Source organism: Sander vitreus, chromosome 20, assembly GCF_031162955.1.
Source record: "Sander vitreus isolate 19-12246 chromosome 20, sanVit1, whole genome shotgun sequence".
NCBI lineage: Eukaryota > Metazoa > Chordata > Actinopteri > Perciformes > Percidae > Sander > Sander vitreus.
In genome coordinates, this window is record NC_135874.1 from 9,379,112 (window position 1) to 9,399,491 (window position 20,380).

The 20,380-nt window shown below is 40.0% G+C and overlaps 2 protein-coding genes across 3 annotated transcripts in view; both read right to left on the reverse strand.

Annotated features, from left to right (window-relative positions):
• fndc3ba (fibronectin type III domain containing 3Ba) overlaps window positions 1–2,811 on the reverse strand; it is a 107,175-nt gene extending 104,364 nt beyond the window's left edge. For both annotated transcript variants that reach the window (XM_078276815.1, XM_078276814.1), the window contains exon 1: window positions 2,712–2,811. The gene's annotated coding sequence lies outside the window, so the exon portion shown is untranslated. The remainder of the gene's footprint in view (window positions 1–2,711) is intronic.
• Window positions 2,812–10,676: 7,865 nt separating this feature from the next.
• The window catches only part of ppp2r3a (protein phosphatase 2, regulatory subunit B'', alpha), a 28,191-nt gene continuing 18,487 nt past the window's right edge, over window positions 10,677–20,380 (reverse strand). Inside the window, exons 2-12 of the mRNA XM_078277377.1 lie at window positions 18,146–18,430; window positions 17,451–17,554; window positions 17,234–17,336; window positions 17,031–17,105; window positions 15,191–15,434; window positions 14,238–14,286; window positions 14,050–14,139; window positions 13,674–13,849; window positions 13,390–13,508; window positions 12,809–12,915; window positions 10,677–12,615 (exon numbers count right to left, since the gene is read on the reverse strand). Coding sequence (XP_078133503.1) covers window positions 12,519–12,615; window positions 12,809–12,915; window positions 13,390–13,508; window positions 13,674–13,849; window positions 14,050–14,139; window positions 14,238–14,286; window positions 15,191–15,434; window positions 17,031–17,105; window positions 17,234–17,336; window positions 17,451–17,554; window positions 18,146–18,430 — 1,449 coding nt within the window. The 3' untranslated portion in view covers window positions 10,677–12,518. The remainder of the gene's footprint in view (window positions 12,616–12,808; window positions 12,916–13,389; window positions 13,509–13,673; window positions 13,850–14,049; window positions 14,140–14,237; window positions 14,287–15,190; window positions 15,435–17,030; window positions 17,106–17,233; window positions 17,337–17,450; window positions 17,555–18,145; window positions 18,431–20,380) is intronic.

Consider the following 20,380-nt stretch of genomic DNA (forward strand, 5'->3'; position numbering starts at 1 on the left):
TGCGTATCGGCCGATACCGAGTACTGATCCGATACCAGTGTGTCATATATTTTATTATGTTTTAACATAATAATATGCATAGTATACTACTATCCCTGTATGGATGTGATATTATTTCTATCTTTGTTGTCGGTCTGGCTCAGGTTAAACTCTTTGTGAAACATGAACACACAAACAAACAATGAATGCCACGGAACGTTCTTTTATTATGCAGTTTGACAGTCAGTTATAACGGAAAAAGAACATAAATAAACTACTTTAACGTATTTTTTCTTTAGGGCTTTATTACGTGGTATCACATCGGTGCATAAACTCCAGCACTTCCCGATACCGATACCAGCGTTTTAGGCAGTATCGGAGCCGATACCGGTATCGGAACATTGCTACTCTTTAGCGCCACATTTCTGGTATTCCTGACAGCCAACTTAACTCATACATACAGTATACAAACATAAAAACTCAAAAAGCCTGTGTAACTAGCATTTAAAATGCTGAAATAAGAGTTTTCATCCAGACTTTTTATTAAATTTGCTATGAATACAAGGACAACATTACTGGGCTCTTATAACTTTTCAAATGTCGGCCTGTGAGCTTTGTTTACATTCTTATAGTATATACATGTTGGAGCCAAAGGGGCTTAACTTTCAGAGAACAGTGTACAGTGATATAAACCTCATTCAGCTTGTGTTAAGAGGGATATGGGTGTAGTACTTAATCCATTTAAAAACACAAGTTTTTGCTTTGATAATATTGATTGCAGACCTTTGTGATCAGCTCAGCACCTGGAACTTAAGGCTACACAGGTAGTCAGACCAACACAGCTTCTTCCACTTTGTGGTGACTGATCAATTGCAAAATCCAACAGTCCCTCTAGCATTTGTTTCACACTCGAGCTGCAGGCTGTGATAAACAACCTCGTCTGAAACCAAAGAAACTAAAAGAAACGTCCTGGGGCTGCAAATTAGAGCCTTCCCAAATCCTATCTTACCTGTTCAGTGACTGTTGAGTTAGGGCCTGACTTAGAAATTAGGCATTTTTAAAGATTTTAAGAAGAAAGAAATCGACAAAGGTACACTTTCAACGAGACTTTCACTTTACTTTCATCAAGAGATGTCTGTAAAATGCATAAATCATGGCACAGGGCTAGTCTCCATCTAAACCATGGCTTATTGTCCATAGCCTAAACTTTTGATGCTAAGACTTTTTGATGCCTCTGACTTGTGGAAGCAAAATAAATTGCCCATTCATGCACCAAAAAGAGAAATCCTTTGCTCTCACCTAAACCAAAACACACCTCAGCGGGTAGCCAATCATTTCGCCCCCCCCCCACCCTTGAAAGCCCCCACAAAAAAAAGTCGAATATCAGTTTTTCACAGAAAAAAAAAAAATACATGGCCACATCAGCCTTCACCAAAGGAATGTCATCTGACGTCATGTATTTGGGATCGGATTTCTCCCTCTCCTCTTTCTCGCGCCCCTGAAAAAAGTAAGCGTGCGTGCGTGTGTGTGTGTGGTTATTTTTCCCCTAGTCTATATTCTTCAACGTGCCCACTGGATCCAGAGCCCACAGCAGGGGGATATGTGATTCTCAAATCATAGACCCAATTATACGTCCACCGCTATGACACAGCATGACAATTAACCACTCAGTCCTGTTATTACATTTTTTTTTTTTTTTTAACTGACGCACAACCACCAAAATCTGACTACCGAAGTCATCTTTTGCATCTCAAATTTTCCGACCCATTGCTGCCACAACTCTCCTCTGAACTAACACGGCACTGTTTCAAGCAGGAGACCAATGTTTGATCTCCACGTCTGCATCAGAGAGAGATTTGTCTTCCCTGCACAAACAGACAGACACGTAGTCGTTTCTTAGAGAGAGAGAGAGAGAGAGAGAGAGAGAGAGAGAGAGAGAGAGAGAGAGACTGGCTGGAAGGAATGCTAGGATATGCTGGAGTTGGGATTTTTTTTCTTCTCCAAATCCTTTTTCCTGCATTCGCGCACAAACTCAATGGAAAGTCGCTATAACACCTTCCCTTTAACATTTCTCAGCAGTTACCCAATGCATTAGATCCCCCCTATAGTGTCAATTCAATGATTTCGCAACCCCCTCTGTCAAATCTGACTGCCTCAGCATCTTCCATTCCAAGTTATTTTCCAGCTATAAAAGTGTTCGTTTCCTGATTTTGAGCAGCAACAACACAACAGACTATTTCCAGAATGCAAGTCGCAGTGCAACAACTGCGATTTGTTGCAGAAATAGGCAAAAGAGAAAAGCTTTTCTCCTGTTGCGCACTCACTCCATCTGAAGTCCTCGGAGACAAAAACACATTCTTTCGCGAAAGCTGAGAAATCGGGGCCACAAAGAGCAAGACTCCAAACGCACAGCCCGACACATTCACTCGACTAGTGTGAATAACTAACACGATAAGCCCCGCTGGTTAGATTTTAACTTGTTGTTTTAAAATAAACGGGACATTTTTGCCCAAAAGTTCCCGACTCCCTCCGCAGCAGCAGCGAAGCAGTTTTCCTTTTTCCTTTGCGCTGGCCAAGTGGCCCAGACTGCCGGCGTCAGCGCTCAGTTCTCCAAACTCACACACTCACAGACACGCACTTCTAAAACTTTTCCAACATCGACTCCATCTGCTTCTATTCCCGTACTTTGCGGGGTGGTTTCATACCGTGAAAGAAGTGTAAAAAGAACTCACCTCGCTGCAATAAAATAATCTTCAAACAGACGGGGCTGCGTGTTTTTTTATTCCCAGGGTCGAGTCTTGCCTGTCTGCTGGCGCGGCGCAACGCGTACTGGGAGACTCCGCCATGTCAATCAAAACGCGACGCACATGTAGGTCAGAGCCCGCCTCCTTTTTACCGTAATACACTGCGCATTGACAAAAAAAGAAAAAGAAGAAAGAAGCCAAAACAGAGAGCAGAGCTGCTCCCTCACCGTTGGGACAGAAGCAATCAGCAGGCTTGTCTTTTCGAGCAGAGTAGGTATTTTACACGGATTTCTAAACGATTTTTGATCCAGTTTTTGTATTCGATCCATTTAAGTGTCAATATTAAAACGGTTTTCACTGTTATAGATTCATTCTGATTGCCATAACAACAAAACCTTGGAGCTGTTTTAACAAATAATTTTTGTATAAGACATTTTGTGTTAGTATTTTATTTGATGGCCACTAATCAGGTAAAGGTAGAAAACAGTTATAATGATGGAAAGAAACATCCATTTGGACACCAAACACGTCAAACACCACCTTCAGATTTTTAATTTTTTTAATTATTTCCAGGGGGGGAAACAGGTAGGTTGTTTGCTGTCAAGGGTTATGTCAGCCCAAAAAGGTGGGTGACCTCTTCTGCAAATAAAAGCAAGCTGAATCCAGTTTAGGCTGGTTTAGCTTTAGCTTTCATTGACAAAGCTATATCTTCGTACCAGAACCTACAACAGCAAATGACCTGTTGAACTTGTGTCACCTTGCTTGCACTGGTCACTTTATTACAACAACAAAAAACTAAATGATCAATAAATGTCAATAACACTGAAGAAAAAGAACTTTATTATAATATGCAATCATTTCCTACAGACATAACATATGCAAAATAATCTGCCTGTAGCAGATTGTGGATGTGTCAAGTTGGTTAAATCTCCTATCCAATGCCACCAAAACAACTTAGACAACAGGCCAAAGCACTGGAACCCAGCATCCCTTAGCTTACAGGTCCAAGGGTTACAGGTCTGATACTGGTGTTTAAGATAGAAACATCATGATCTGATTAATACCAACAACAAATTCGTTCAGCTTCCTTTACTTGAATGCATTACAGCACAGATACATGTATACACAGAGTAGTTATATCTGTGCGTGTTGGTGCCTGAAATTAAGACATTAACATCAACCAGTACATGTCAGCATCAGAGCAGAGAACCTGCCAAGTGTTGTGATGCCTAATGCATAATATGATGAAGTTCAGTAAAAACCCACATACTGCCATTTGATGGAAAGGGAGAATATTTCTTGTGCATTTCAAAACTAAAATGGGATTAAAATTACAGACCATGATGCTGTATAATTTAGAAATATTCAACATCAAGTATATTTTATTCCCCTAAAACAGATTGAATGCAAACAGTATTTTGACTGAAGACTATGGAGAGGTGAATGCCACTCAGCTGAAAACAGTATGAAAGTGAATCATTTAATGCACAATAACACCCTCATTAGACTCAGACATAGACTTACAGCCAGTCCCAGAACGGCATTTTACAAATGTGGGTCCTAGACTGAAATATGTGGGAAAAAAATCAGTAGAGAAGACATTGTTTTCTTTTACATTAACATAACTACAAGCTACATAAAGAGCAAGGGCGAACAACACACAAACAAGCTGTAAATAAATGAACAATGGGCTTTCCATCTGTCATGTACGTCTTTGGCTTCGACAGTAATCGGCCTCTTTCTTTCTGTGTTTTCAAGCAAGCAGACTCAGCCAAATACACTCATTGCCCCTGAGTTCTAGATTTCTCTCTGCTGGCAAACACACACACACACACACACACACACACACACACACACACACACACACACACACACACACACACACACACACACACACACACATTCCAGCAACTGCACTAAGAAAACAGCCACTGGTGTAGTTCTAAGCCAGAAGACAGACAAATGGCCCAGGATCAGGACAGCGTGCCTGTAAACAGTTAAATTCAATTCAGTTCTATTCAATAAACACTAATCATCCTCAAAGGGCAATTGAGATGGCAGGCAGAAAAATCCTTCTCACACACCAAAAGTACAATGCAGCTTATGTACAGTGGGCACAGACAGACTGTGGAGCCCCCTAACTGTGGAGCAGAAAATAGTGTATGATACCACTCAGACAAGATGGGTTATTTCCAAATTCTGGTTGTTTGGATTTATATTGTGGTCAGCATTTCTGGAAATTCATTTGAGCAGTACCAAAATAGTTCACCCATTCAAATCTATCAAAATGCCCTTTTAATAATATATATTTTTTAAATAAATCTTCAGGACAGTGCAATAAAATGCACTGATGTTTCTGCCATACTGTATTCAGTGTGTTGTAACATATCGTCTTTAGAATTGAGTTGTTTTTTTTAACCAGTCATCAACACAAAGTGTCCATCTATTCAGCCATCAATTAGCTACCTTTCAATAAGAAATGGCATTAACAAAAAAATAATCTTAAATAAATTATTCAAATCATGGTTCTTCATCACGTTGATTAGAAAAAGCCTTTTTCATTTTTTTTTTTAAACACAGCAACAAGCCATCAAGTGGATATTAAAGTAGACTACACAATATTCAGAGTTGACAAAACAATCTTACGACCGGATCTTCAACAGCAGATGAAGTTTGCCCAGTTATTGTGAAAATATGGATGTTCAAATGTCTAGGTAAAGTCTTATTAATCTCCTCTTTGAAATCTGTATTAATCACAAAGGAGAAGATGTAGATAAAGAGAAGCAGATGAGTTAGGGAAGGGCTTCGAAACTTTTAAACAAGTGAGAAGTGAATTGTTGTGCAACAGGGTAACACTGCAACACTGTAACCCAATATCAGGGAGTTGTTCCCATGATTTTGTACAGTGGAAACTTATACATTTGGGAGTTGTGTACCATCAGTGTGTGAATAAAAAAAAAAAAAACTATTGATTCAAATAAATTGGTTAACAAAGCCAAAGTAGGGCAACCTTGAGTGACGTATTGGACCTTTACAGACAGCCAGTCACATTAGATTAGATCTGTGGAGGAGAGTGGATGAGGACAGACTGGAGTAAGCAGATCTTGGAACAGCGACACAGCTATTTCTCCTGTATGTCAGGGCCAGGCCTCCACAACCACCAGATGTTCATGGCCAACCCAGCTGCTTTCTCTCTCTCTCTCCTTCTTTCTCCCCATCAATCCCTCTCAGTTTTTTCCTCTCCGAGGCTCTTTAAAGCAAGCCCTCCCTGTAATCATGCACACTCAGTTCACCAGAGGTCTTTGAAGTAAGTGGAATGTGTCCAGCCATATGATAGTACATACTGTATATTCTAATAGCACAGAGAAAGCAAAGCAGAGAAAGCCGGGTAAGAGATTGTTGGATTGCAGCCAGCTCTTCGGTGTGGTTTTCTAGATGTTAATTGTGCCCTCGCTTGGGTCTTACATGCGTGTGTGTTTATGTATGCATTTATGTGTGTGTATGTTATGTCTACATGAGCGTGTGTGTGCATATGTTCAATAAAATGCTAGTCTGAGGCACCAGGTGACAGATAATGCACGTCTGGCAGCAGAAAAGACTTGGAGGGAACATGATGGTGCAGGTGTGTGCGTGTGTGTGTGTGTGTGTGTGTGTGTGTGTGTGTGTGTGTGTGTGTGTGTGTGTGTGTGTGTGTGTGTGTGTATGTTTGTGTGTGTGTGTTTGTGCATGTCAGGTACTTCCTCCCATGGATGTGAGGATGGAATTTGGCTCATCATAAGTTCAAAGGAGTCAACCCAAAGCTCTCTGCACACCAACAAGAGCAGGCATGCCTCTCTTCTTCTTCTTCTTCTCTCTCTCTCTCTCTCTCTCTCTCTCTCTTTCTCTGTCTTTGACTCTTTGACAACCTCTCTCTCCCCTTCTCCCTCTCATTCTCTTTTTTCTTGTAGTTGTGTGATGCAGCTGTCTGGACAATCAAACACCCACTTTACTAGTTTCTTTGCTTGACGTGATTTTGAATGTAATATGATCATTGAAGTCCAATCCCCTCCTACCACCGTAAAAAATATATTCTCTGCTTTACATTTTGTTACATGACATTTCTCTTTAACTGATAAATCAGTGGAAAATGATCAGGAACAAATGCCTGTTGATGTGCTAACATCACAGCCTTGCTTTTGCTTCTTGGTGGCATGTGGCAGCTTTGGCAGTAAATTGTGCAATGTACCATAATGTGCTTGGAATACACATAATAAATCATAATGAATCATTATGTTGTGTCAGTGAGCAAATTACACCTTCATATAAATACTAAGGTCACATGTAGACATTTTATATGAAATATTCAAGACAAAAATAATGCATGATTATTATATTTTTGTCATGTTATTCTTAATTGAAGCCACATGTGTAAGAAACTTTGCCATCTGGTGGTATAGTAGCACACTGTGGCTGTCAACACAGAAGACCCATGAAAACTGAGATGAATGGGCAACATAGACGATGCAACAATTTTAACCCAGTTTCATTTTGAATGTACGCCATCAGAATATTTTTGAAGGATATATAATATAATCACCATCTGCAGCCATGCTGAAGCTCTGCAAGGCTGCATGTGCCCACAATAAAAAAGCTCACATGCTGATGTTTAGAAGATAATGTTTATTTGCTAATTAACATTAAACACAAAGAACAGCCGAGGGTAGTGGGAATGTAATTGGTTTTGCAGGTATTTGGTAACAAAGCAAAGTATTGGGATCCATTGAAAGTTTTACTTGATGATGGAGCTATAGGAAAATTGGGGGAATTTATTCTGAGGGGGATACAAATATCTGTACTTAATCAATCCCTCCAATAGTGATGACATTTCTACCTGAACCAAAATGTCAACCTGCTGGTGACAACAGAGAAAAAGTCAGGGGATCGACATAATCATTTGGATTCATCTTCTGAGCACCGTGAATTTCTGTACAAAAGTTCATGGCAAACAGTCCAATATTTGCAGAGATATTTCAGTCTGGACCAAAGTGGTGAACAGACCAACAGACAGACTGTTTTAGCCAGGCTGCTAGCATGGCTAAAACCTCTACACATGCTTTAAATGTTTGGTACTGATATTTGGTATGTTATTTGTCATATATCTAGTATCTCTGGTATGTCTGGAACAAGCACCAAAACTCCTTCTGTGCCCAAGCACATCTCTCTGTCTCTCTTTGATAAGATGAATCGCTTCAAGTTAATTCCTCGCTCTTTTTCCGGACTTTTCAAAATAGCTTTATCAAAAGATCATGTTTCTGGTATCACTGGTATGTCTGGAACAAACACAGCCTTCGCCTTCTTTCTCTCTTTAATAAGATGAATTGGTTCCAGTTGCGTTCTCGCTCTTTTGGAGGATTTCTTTTGGCTTTATCTAAAGCTCAGGAGTGATCTGTGTTTGTTTCAGCTCTGCCGAACATGTCATGTGTTCCTACTTACAGAACACCTTCCAGTCATGACATCTCAAGGGGTGACATCACACCGACCGGATCACACCACCATAGGGTGGTGGGTGTTGGCAATCATGGCAGAGGAATGTCCATGACTCAAGGAGCTGGGACAGCGATCTGGTTGGCTCAACGCTTTGTCCCTGACATTTGTGAAAAAACAAGCATAGTGCCATTTCAAACAATGACCAGTCAATTCTGACCTTCGGTGGGAGGAAAATTGCTAAAATCACAACATGTTGGCATGCCAACTATTACACCATTCCCAGGACAATCCTTGTATTCAGAACAATAAACCCCAAGCAAAATCCCTGCCTACAATCATCCTTGGTTTGCCATGGATTACATATCTAAGAAAAAAACTGTAAGAGAAGTCCCACGTAAATGAATTGGAATGAGTAAAATGAGTACATCAACACTGGCAAATAGAAATGTGGGAATCAGTACGTGTGATGGCTTCATCCCAAAACGCTGTCAGTTGAGGTAAACTATGCTACCTGCAATTCAAATTCAGTCCTCAGTATTAAAAACACAGATGATCACAACCTAAAAACTAAAACTTGTTTAGATGTAAAGGGATACTTTTAACCATGTTAGTAGCATGGCTCTATGGTTGTCAATGTATTGGATGGTGTGTCATGATTTGGTAGAGATATTCATTGTGCTAGGATGATGAATCATAATGACTTTGGTAATTATCTTACATTTCCTCTAGTGCCCCCAAAAGGGCAAATATTTTACTTATCCTGTGAAATATCTCAATATCTATAACATAAATTGGTACAGAATTTGATACGGACATTCAGGGTTCCCTAATGATGATGATGATGATTGCTAATGACTTTGGTGGTCAGGCTTTGGCATTGGCCTGTCCTGTCCTATCTGTGTGGCGAGGACAATGTGACAAAGAAGGAAAGGACGGTGGTACTAGCAAAGAGGTCAGTGGTGCCAGATGGTACCGTTTGGCTCCTGCTGGGTGTGGACACACACTTGGGTGTGCCAGAATGGGTCCACTTGGAAGGCTAGACAAAAGAATTGTACCACACGACACGGACTATATCGTCTATGGTAAAATCCAATGACTTAATATATTACTTACTTAATATGATAACTTAATATCATTGGCTGGTGGTTAGCCTGAGTGTCGCTTAATGTGCTCTGCCAAAAGAACAATCAACAATGTGCCACACTCACCAGACACTTGGTGTTTGTCATGACAACAGTGACGCCAGCCACAGTGATTCAATACAGAGCTGCTGACGTCAGGCCAGTCACAGTCCAAGCCATGTGGGTCTGAAAATCAAATCCTGCACTTGGCGGAGAAAACAAACCTCAGTAACCTTTAAGTGTCCCAGTGTCAATTTGGCTTAATGTGGAATAAAATGTTATTGTAACGTATATTTCCAACACATGTACAGAAAAGTAGAAATAGTAAAAAAATCTTGGACAGGGCACTCAGCAGTTTAAAAGCCTGTAAAGTACACTCTACTGAGTAGCACTGCAGACAAACACACTTACTGTACACAGTGTGTGTACACAAGGAGGGAATGATGACGAACGTGCGTGAGAGAGATTTGTGAGGGGATAGGATGATGGTGTATGTGGGTAACTGTAAAGAATCATCAAGGAGAATTAATATTCTTGAAACATCTTTATTTAAACCTTAAAAATTCAGACAAAAGCAACAAATAACAGGGGGCGGGGCAAAGAAAAGAAGAGAAGAAAAAAAGAAAGAAAGAAGTGAAAAGAAAGAAAGATTGACAAAAATAAAACCATGCCAATACAATAAATCAGGATTTGAACACATCTCAGCCTACTCAAGTATCCTCTGCACAGAGGAAGTACATTATTCTGTCTACTTCTCAAGGTAAAGATGTAAGTTCAAAGTAAAAGTCTTTGCATGGCTTCTCCCCTAGCCTGATGCTGCATGTGTGAGTACCAGGACACAATCGGAGACGCCCCATTGCCTTCAACAGTTCTTCTTAAATAATGTCTGGATGAGCGGGTCTCCTTGGGAGTGTGTGAGTGTACGTATGTGTGACCACAGTGGTGAAACATCAGTCTCAGAGCTCTCCATATGAGATGTTTCTCATATTTTTGTGATTGTCAGATCAGTCCTCCAGAGGATTCCCCCTCTTGTGATGATGAAATCCACCGTGCATCGAACACACAAACATACACGCATCTAATATAATTTACCTTCCTATCCTGAGCCACACAGTGGCACAGCAATACAAACCATCAAAATACATCAAAAATCTGAGCCGTTATATCTATAATGGCTTATCATTAGTTATTATTATAATAATATAGTTTTAATACACAGTCAGGCACATTTACAATGGCTGTAGAGCAGAAGGGGGGAACTTAAGGTCCTTAAGGCCTTATAGCATCCACTAGCTCTTTTCTTTCCCTTTTAATAGCAACTACTGTATAGTGTGGTGTGTGCATAAGTGTATCTGTGTGTGTGTGTGTGTGTGTGTGTGTGTTTGTGTACAGCAAGTGCCAATAAAGGAGTTATGTATTTAAAGCCAATTAGGACAAAAGCTGTCCCATACAACCTCATTAAAGAGTTAAACAAGCCCGCACACACACACACTGACCCCAGGAACACCATCCCCATGGCAACAACTATGATGTATAAACAGCCCAAAACTGAGAGCTACACATTACATGCGCTAAAACACATCCGCTATCAATTACTTCTAAGCAAACACACACTCCTAGCTATTACAGTAAGGACAGTGTACAAACATGCACCTGTCCCTGTGAGTGCAGCACAGTAAATATAGGAGTTAAAAGGTCAGTCCCTTCAAATTATAAGGCAAAATCTCACTTGGTATATCTGTCTGTGCAAATAGTTCCATATCTGAGGTCATTTAAATACAATAGAGGTGAAAGGAAGTATGTTGGTACTTAAAGCATGCCAAATTACATTAACATATGCCCCCCTTTACGGTAGGTAGCTCCAATAATGTGTTTGAGGCAAAACTGTCAGATACATAAAACTATGTGCAAGCTAGATACCACTAGAGGTGTGAGAATATATGTGTTTTCATAATTTGGGTGAACTGACACTTTAGGAGGCATCCTTAGTGATGCGTTTGGTGTGTTACAGGGAGAATGGACGTCAGAAAGTTTCAAACGGTGTATGACAATGAGATGTTTAAGCAGAAAAAAATGACAATTTTGGCATAAATTTCAAAAACAGATCAAAGTATTTACCAGTTACTGTACACAATCAACAAGAATGAGAAAACATACGGTGGGATGTGCTAGATAATTGCTACACAGTTCTTATGCATATCTATTGCATTTTTACAAATGTTACAGGTGGAAATGTGTGGACAACTCTACCAGAGAGTTTGATATGTTTTTTAACATGCATCATTTTATGTGCATATGTCTCACTGTGACCTGATTGAGAATTAAACAAATGTAGAGGGACCTTTTAGTCTATGTAGTCAGAGACTTTTTCCAGGGAGCGCTGATAATGCCACACTAATAATATAGCAGCTCAGGCTGTGCAGTGAACTGAACTCCCTCTTGGAAAAGTTACCCGGCCATTATGCACCGTGAATGGCACTAATGGCATGCAGTAGCACAGACTGGCCACAGCGTGGCGCTGTTACAATCACCCAAAGTGTAACATGATTCCTCCCTGAAGGGACTAGAGGTTTAACGACTTCCTTTCTGAGGAACACAGTGAGAAGCTGCACAGGCAGCAGGTTTCTGATGGCAGTGTCTGTCTGTATGTATCATTATTGAGCAGATGACTGTGTGTTTTCAGTGCCTATCACTGTAATTATCTGTTTCTGTCTCCCCGTTTCTCCAACCAGGAGTCTATTTGTGTAACTGACAGTCTACCTATCGGTCGACCTTCAGATGATTGTCTTCTGGCAGGATTGTCTGTAGAAAATTCACAATTACAATTAAACTTTTTTTACAGTGACATTTTTTCTCTCGATTCCTTTTAGAGCTTTTCATACACTTCTCCCCATCGTTGGCTTTGTTCTCTCGGATGGAGTGTAGAGCTGGAGGCAGTGAAATTGTTTTCTGTATGAATACAGATACGTTATTGCACCAGACAAAGAACAGCACGTACTGGTTTACGGTCACACACACACAAAAAAAACCCGATCCATTCTGAGGAGACTCCAGAGTCATCAAAAAACAGATGCCAAAACCGTTTTCTCTCTCTGTCTTTACGCCCATGTACTGTATTGCTTGATGCATCCATCCAAAGGGACCTTCTATCACTTTGTTCCTGATTGTTTTTCAGAAAGAAAGGCCTAGAAATTCCAGGGAAGAAGTTTTATGCTGACAGGTCCGATATGACCAGTTTTTCCATTTTATTCCCAATCTCTTCCGGAACTTGAAGCTCCTCAGATTCATAGTCATCATCAAAGGACCTGGGAACACAACACGCAGAGTAGAACTGGTTACTTGTTGTCATCATTTTATTGTCTTGACAATCAAGGTAATCTTCAGTTACTAAAAGGGGAAAACTGGAGAGAACTCAGCCTATTAAAAAGATTGATTGTATTTCAATACTTGGAAATGCACATAGTCGTGTAAGTAAGTGTGAGTCTGTGTGTGTCGTACCCCTCATGTAGCTGTTCATTTGCAGTCTCCTCCGCCACCAGTATCTCATACTCTTCTGAGGCATATTTATCCCAATCAGATGGCTCTGGACCTTCACTATCAATGTCCTGGAACAACACATGCACACCATTTATCAGTATTTTGTGGGAGGGAGAAAGAGAGAAAGAGAGAGAGAGAGAGAGAGAGAGAGAGAGAGAGAGAGAGAGACACAGAGAATCTCATACAGTTTTTACAAAATAAAATAAGACACAACAAGAAGTAGCTTTAAAACTATACAAATACATGCTACCAGGAAGTGTGGAGACTGTATCAAAACCCCTATGGCCCATTTTTCGACTTGGTAGTTTTAATTACCAAGTCATTTTGTAGATTTGAAAACAAAGTAATATTTGAATCCCATGCAATGTAGTAGTTTTGAAAAGTTTGAGGGAACTGGTATAGCAAATATTATTATATCTCCATCATCTTCCACAATATCTCCAAAGTTAACAAGGGACATGTTTTATCAATTATGAGAGACAGATAATTTACAGCTCCTGCAATATGGCTGAATATTACATATAAGAGATGCAAAATCACACCTTTTGCACAGCAAATGGGTCTCTCTGTTCGTGGTCCAGGTATTTCTCCAGGTTGAAGAAGGTGTCAAAAAATATGTGGGCCATCCGACAGCGCTTCAAATCACCAAGGGTTATCTTACCTGGAGAAAACAACATATATACACAAACACGTGCATGTGTAAAGTTCAGACAGCAAGGTAAAAAGGACGATGGCAGGGTGTGGCTTTCCAATAAAGAGAAAGAAAAGATAATGTCATTATAAAAAGGAAGAAAAACACCAAGGGTGAGCTTGTGCCGGCACTAACCTGAACTCTCAGGTTTGACCAGGTCGAGCATCTGGCACAGCAAATCCTGGAAGGGCAGAGGTTCGATGCCCATCCTTTCCATCCTCTCACACTGTTCCTCATAGAAATACTCCAACTCAAACATGGACAGGATGCCATCGCCATCCAAGTCCATGCAGCGGAACCAGTACTCTATACTGGAGAGAGAAAGGACAAATCCATACAGAGTTACACACTACACACACACACACACACACACACTCAAACACTCATACATGGTGGAAGAAGTGAATTTGCAAATAAAGAGACATCTGGCTGGGATCTAACATTTATTCAACACATGCAGAGAGAAAGAAAATGCTCAAACAGCTGTATTGTTGATTGTACAGTATATCACCTGGTGGGATTTTTCTTGTCTTCTTCAGACATGAGGAACCAGACGAACTCAGCGTAGCTCATCCTGCCTTCCCTCTGCACAGCGTTACCCCTGGAAACAAGAGAGACAGAGCCACTCACGTTCAATACTGCCATTATGGTAAATTAATCAGCTCCTCTGTGCTTGTTGACATGTGTGTTTCCACTTACCGAGTAACGGCCCCTGAAAACAATCTTTCAATGATTCTGTTTGAGGATGCTGTCAGAGGAGAGAACGAGAAAAATAAGCAAATATTATTTTGTTCAAAGACACAGAAACAAATGGATACTGTTGCCTACGTACTTGCGTAAGTACTGAGTAAGTTAATTCAAATGTGGCTAAGTGGTCAATATAATGCCATTAACAGTGTAATGCATTTCACATCAGACAGCATGAGAGTGTTGAGCCTAGGACAAGCAGCTGTTGTTTTCTGCACTAGCTAGTGGGGGCCAAACCAATGGAAAATAAGCAAATGAATGTGCCAAATCCTTCAAACAGTCTGTTTCTGATTCTTTACTGGCATCCAATCCATATTAAATACAATGAGACCAAGGGGCTTCACATTCTGTACAGCACTTGACTTGACACCATCAATTCTTAGACTAAGGATATCTAAGGATAGAGGTTGATGAATTCAAATATTATGTTTTTAATTTTGAAATATTATTTGTTTTGCCTTAAAGGGTAACTACCATTCTTATCAACCTGGACCCTATTTTCCTATGTTTTTGTGTCTAAGTGATTGATGGGAACAACAATCTTTGACATTGGTCCAATATTAAGCAAGATCGCTGCAGTCAGCAGCGGCGAAAACAAGCTGCAATGTAAGTTAATAGGGCAATTGTGCAGCTTGTATTTACGTTCACAAAAGTGCTTGTTTTTGCCATTGACAGGCTCAGATTAATATTCTAAGTGTGTGTACTACTGGACCAACTTCAAAGATTGTTGTTCATATCAGTCACTTACACAAAAAAACAAAACATAGGAAAATAGGGTCCAGGTTGAAAAAAACTGTAGTTACCCTTTAAGGCCTGGATTCATATACTATTTATTTTTGTAGGATAACCCCATGTGTCTGGTATGGACTTATTTCAGTTGGGGAAAATCTTTGAGTCGTTCTTACCATGGTCATTGTATCTCGCCAGGTCTTTGGGATCAATGTAGAGATCATGGTCAGCGTCTAGCTCCCAGAACTTGCAGTAGATGACGTAAAAGTGTTCGTAGGAGAAGTAATCTGTAATCTGGTTGATGTCGTCCTCCTCCTCCAGCAGGGCCAGGGTCTGTAGGAAGTTGCTCCTGCGTAGCTCCATCATGGTCATACGACCCGTCCATGAACGGTTCACCACGTAGAATATCCGCTGGATCACCTGGGATAAGTTATAGATGTACTCATTACAGGATTGCATGTACGAGTTCCATAATAATGCAGTAGAGAATTATGTTAATATTTGCCTTTACTGTTTTCAATCACACTATTTGTCCCCAAAAGGCAATTGGTTGAGCAGCAGTGAAACACAAACAAAAAGCACAAAGCACACATCATATAAATACAAAATAGAAATACACAAGTAACAACTATTTAAAAAATAAGTTAAAGAATGAGTAAAAATATAAAATCTCAAGATAATTTTAACAGATGAGAGATGGCAGAGGCTATGAAATTTGTTTATGTCTGTTAGTTTTGGCTAACGGGAGTCTAAAAAGGGATCCAAAACGAAAGGTCTGATACTGACGAGAGCTTTCAGTCTATGAAAATAGCATGAAACTCACATGGGATCTTTCCAAGCCACGTCATCCGGACTCATTAAACATATTCCTCATCTTTCCATGAGGAAGACCTACCAACAATTCATCTACAACTGATATTTCTGTCCCCATTCCTAATATGAGAAAGACAGGTCTTTAGCATACAATGGAAACAAGGGGGTCCTAGCTCCCTGTCCCTGAAACACAACACTTAGGCTTAGTAAATAGCGGATTAGCACTCATTTCCTGGTACATGAACCTCCCAGGGCTACTTATGTCATGTACAGTAGCGGGTCAGCTGGCCTAAACTGAAGGAAGTGTCTTAATATGGGCATGTGGAGGGTCGGGGCCTCTGCTGAAGTGGGCCGTGGGGGGAGGGGGGGCATCAGTGTTTCTGTGACGTCCCCTGACGCATTAGTGCACGGACTTCTCTGCATCTCGATGCAGATAACCCTTGACTTCTAAAACACGTGTGATATTTAATACTGATGACGGTTTGCTTTGCACAGTACAGTGGTGAGAGAAGTATTCAGATCTTTCACTTAAATAAAAAGCAACAATACCACAATGTTAAAATACAGCATTACATGTCCATTTACAATGTTATCTTATTTTTGGACAGTTCAATCTATAATAATAAATCATATTTTATAACCTCATCAAATGTTTTTTTTATTAAAAAAAATCTGTAAAATCTGTTATTTATAAAAACTGCTAGTACCCTTAGCTGTCATTTACATGTAGTAAATGTTGAAATATAAATCATTCAAATCTTAATTCAATGAAATAAATGAAGTAAATTAAAAGTCATTAAAACTGTATTGAAGTTAATGCATTTAGTTACTTTACACCACTGCCACAGTGTCACATTTTTAAGACAGTTGATGTTGTAATGACACAATAACATTAATAATATTTATACATTTCTTTGTATTTTTTCAATTCAATGTTGAATCATTTTTGCTGTCCTAAAATTAAGTTTAATTAGTACTTCCCTTTCTGTGTATTCATGTGACCTTCAATACATCACAAGTGTGACAACTAGGACAACAGTGATATAATACTGTATTCTTTATTTTTTATTATACTTGGATAATAGATAAGAAGCTGTGGCTCCGTTACAGCCAACACACAGACTAATACAAGCTTGAGACTAAATGGTAGTAGTCTTATAATTACACTAAAATACACCATCATATTAAAACATAAAGAGTTACCGTTGTTATGTAGCGAGAATGGAATTCAGGTGCATCCTTCAGAAATGTGAGCCCAGGATGCGTATCCACTATGTCCTAACCAGACAAACACAAAACAAAAACATAATTTAGACACGTGTGTGGTAAAAACAGAGGATGGCACAGAGATTAAGGGTAATGTTTGTGTTGCTCGTCTGATTGATGGATGTTGATAAGACCTGTACCTGCAGTAGAGGGATGAGGTCCTCCTGCTCCAGGTATCTACAGCTGGGTTTTGCTAGCAGGGAGATAAACCTCGATGCATCATCGTGACAACTGTGCAACAACCTGCAGGAAAGGGGACACGTTTTGGAAGACGTTTAATACAACCTTATGAGGGTTATGATGATGATGATGATGAAGATTTTTCTAAGACTTGGATGAACATGAGGTCTGTCTTACTTCCTCCAGGTTGCAATGAAGGAGTGAACAGAGACGAAGCCTGTCCTCTCACCACCTGCTGAGTAGAACATGGGGGCCTTCCAGTAAAGTGGACACCCGCATGCCTGAACGGAAAGACAAGTAGTAATACCATTATCTTATCCTGAAAAACAAAGTGTACTGTACTTCACCACAATGTTATTTCCTGGAATTGGTGATCACTGCTTTGAAGGAAGTGGCAGTATAAAAAAAACAGCACTGCATTAACCAGGCCACCATGTGTGCAATGTTTTCTATAAAAAAAAAAATAAAACGTGTGGAAGCTTTGAGATGAAACTTAAAAATATTTATCTTAATCTCACATATTTCTGCCAGTAAATGCTGATCTTTTCCTTTTCCTCAACATCTTTGCACATCCTGCACTAAACCATACAGCCTTCTTTTCTTATTGTTAAAACAGTTATTTTGTACCTATTTGTTTATTTATGTCATTTTTACATTTATTGTTTATTTTCTGTGTGTTAAGTATGCACCATCTACCAAGGTAAATTCCATGTAGGTGTTACTTACATGGCAATAAATAATTTTCTGATTCTGATTTCATCTTTCATGCTTTTATCATACTTAAAAGGAGGTACGTTAAGATCATTAAATCAAAAACAGAAGTAAAGGGTGTTTCTAGAATTATGAACATCGTCTGTTGTTAAACTGCTGACCTTTGCGATCTTGCCCATTTCATATATGTCAGCCTTTTCTTCCTCAAACTCAGTGAAGGCCGTCTCTATGGCAGCAATGGCTGCGTCGTGGTTGGTGATCGGGCCCATGGCAGGGAGCCCACGGGGGTAGTAGAACCTGGGAATGTTGATGGCAGGAGGAGGAGGGCTGACTATCACTGGAGCTGGAGGAGGGCTGGGTGAACGCGGTGTGGGGGGCGGTGTGACTGTGCTCAGGGTAGGGGCTGGTGGAGGTGTGCCTGGTTTCTTCTCCAGTTTGGACTGGACCTGAGAAGAGAGAAGGATCGTCATTTGTGGGGATGGACAAGCTGTGTTAGCTGAGGTGATAACTTTAGACCTCAAATTTGTAATTCTTACAATTTAAACAAAGAACATTGTTAATTTTACCTTAGTTTCATATGGTTTGTGAACTACTTAAGCAGCATGTTAATGACTGAAACACCACAGTCTAGGTTTGCTTGGTGTGGCTTATTGTTCCAAATCAGAGCTACACTCTTGCATTGCATTTTAAATATCAACTGACAGCACCCTTAGAGCCATATTGTTGCATGATTTTGACCTGAAATGTATAAATTACCTATTTTTCTAAAGCCATATTACTTTTTATGTGAACTAAGTAGATAAATTAAGTACTTTTGCCCAGAACAGACGACAAGACAAAACTTCACTTTATGAGGATAAAGGCCTATGTAAGGCCTATGGTGGAAATTCCCAGTGAGTCATAAAACTATGTACAAATAACAAGAGACTTGTTTTAAAGTCAGCACTTAAGACTAATTCAAATGGTTGGCAAGAAAAGAACTGTGGCAGTGAAGACTATGTTGGCCTTAATTTAATTTATTCTAATCTCGGGAACCTTAACTAACTAATAAGGCAAAATTAACAACACTCATGGCAACAGTTCTGCTGTATTTATGATGGTACATTTATGATATTTGATCAAGCCCCTTAAGCTTTAAAATTCTGGGCACCAAATTGAACAACACTATGAAATTCAAAACAGGCCTTCTGAGCAGTATGCAGCAATGCTTGCATGAACAAATAGTATAATGTGTCTTAGTTTGGAAAGAACTGGTTGAAAAGCACACAGAAATATCAAATCGCGAGCAGACTGAAAGAGGAAAAATTAATTGTTTCAGTGAGTTCCAGCCATCCATCATTATACCACAACACAAGACTCACTTCATGTAACAGACAAAGAAATGCACCCATACATTAGTCGACTGTCCTCTGGAAGAGCTCTGAACACAATTAGTTTATTATCAATATACTCCATTTTCTAATTCACAAGACAGCCATTTACACTGCCAGCAATGACAAGGTAAGATTATAAGAGATGTCAAATCCGATAGAAGACCCATTTGCTGTAGTTCAAGGGTGATGACCTAAAAAGATAATGATTCCACACATTTAAATGAAAAGAAATGAAACTAGAACTTAATTAACACTGCTTAAATCAAAACTATTCAGTGTGTTCAAGCACCCTGATGCCTGATATGTTTGGTGCATGTCTTCCCAAGGGCCTCCAAACTGTGTGTACTGAGCAGGACAGCTGTAGCGATCCTGCCCCTCCCTCTCCTTCACAGAGTTCATTCTATCACTCTATTTCTGCACCTTCTGCGCTATTATTACCCTGCTGGTATCTGCCTCAGAATAGTTTGTCGTCCCTGGCATGTCATTCTGTGTGTATGTATGAGAGCAACAACATGAATCTACTGTGTGTGTGTGTGTGTGTGTGTGTGTGTGTGTGTGTGTGTGTGTGTGTGTGTGTGTGTGTGTGTGTGTGTGTAATATATGAACATCTGTGAACATGTGTGTGTAAAAGAGAGAAACAAAGAAATAAGATAAGATATCAATTTTGAGATTATATATTTTTTTGTCTACTGTACAAGCAAAACGCAAACTGATGAGACATGTGAATACATGTCTCATGAGTTTGCATTTTGCTTGTACGTCCAAACTTGCACCCCGTCCATCCTGCTTACTGCACCGACTGACCTGTTGCTCCTGGAAGGACTTGATTCTCTTCTTGAATCGTGAGGGGAGGACAAAGTCACACCCCCTGGCCAGAAAGGCCAGCTCCCCCCTCAGATCAGGGTCCAGGCGTAACGACACCTCCTTGATCATCATGGTGGGGGACGAGACACGTAACCCCCCACCAGGCACGGCCACCGGTGCGGCTACTGACACGGCGATTACAAACGGACCAGCTTGCCC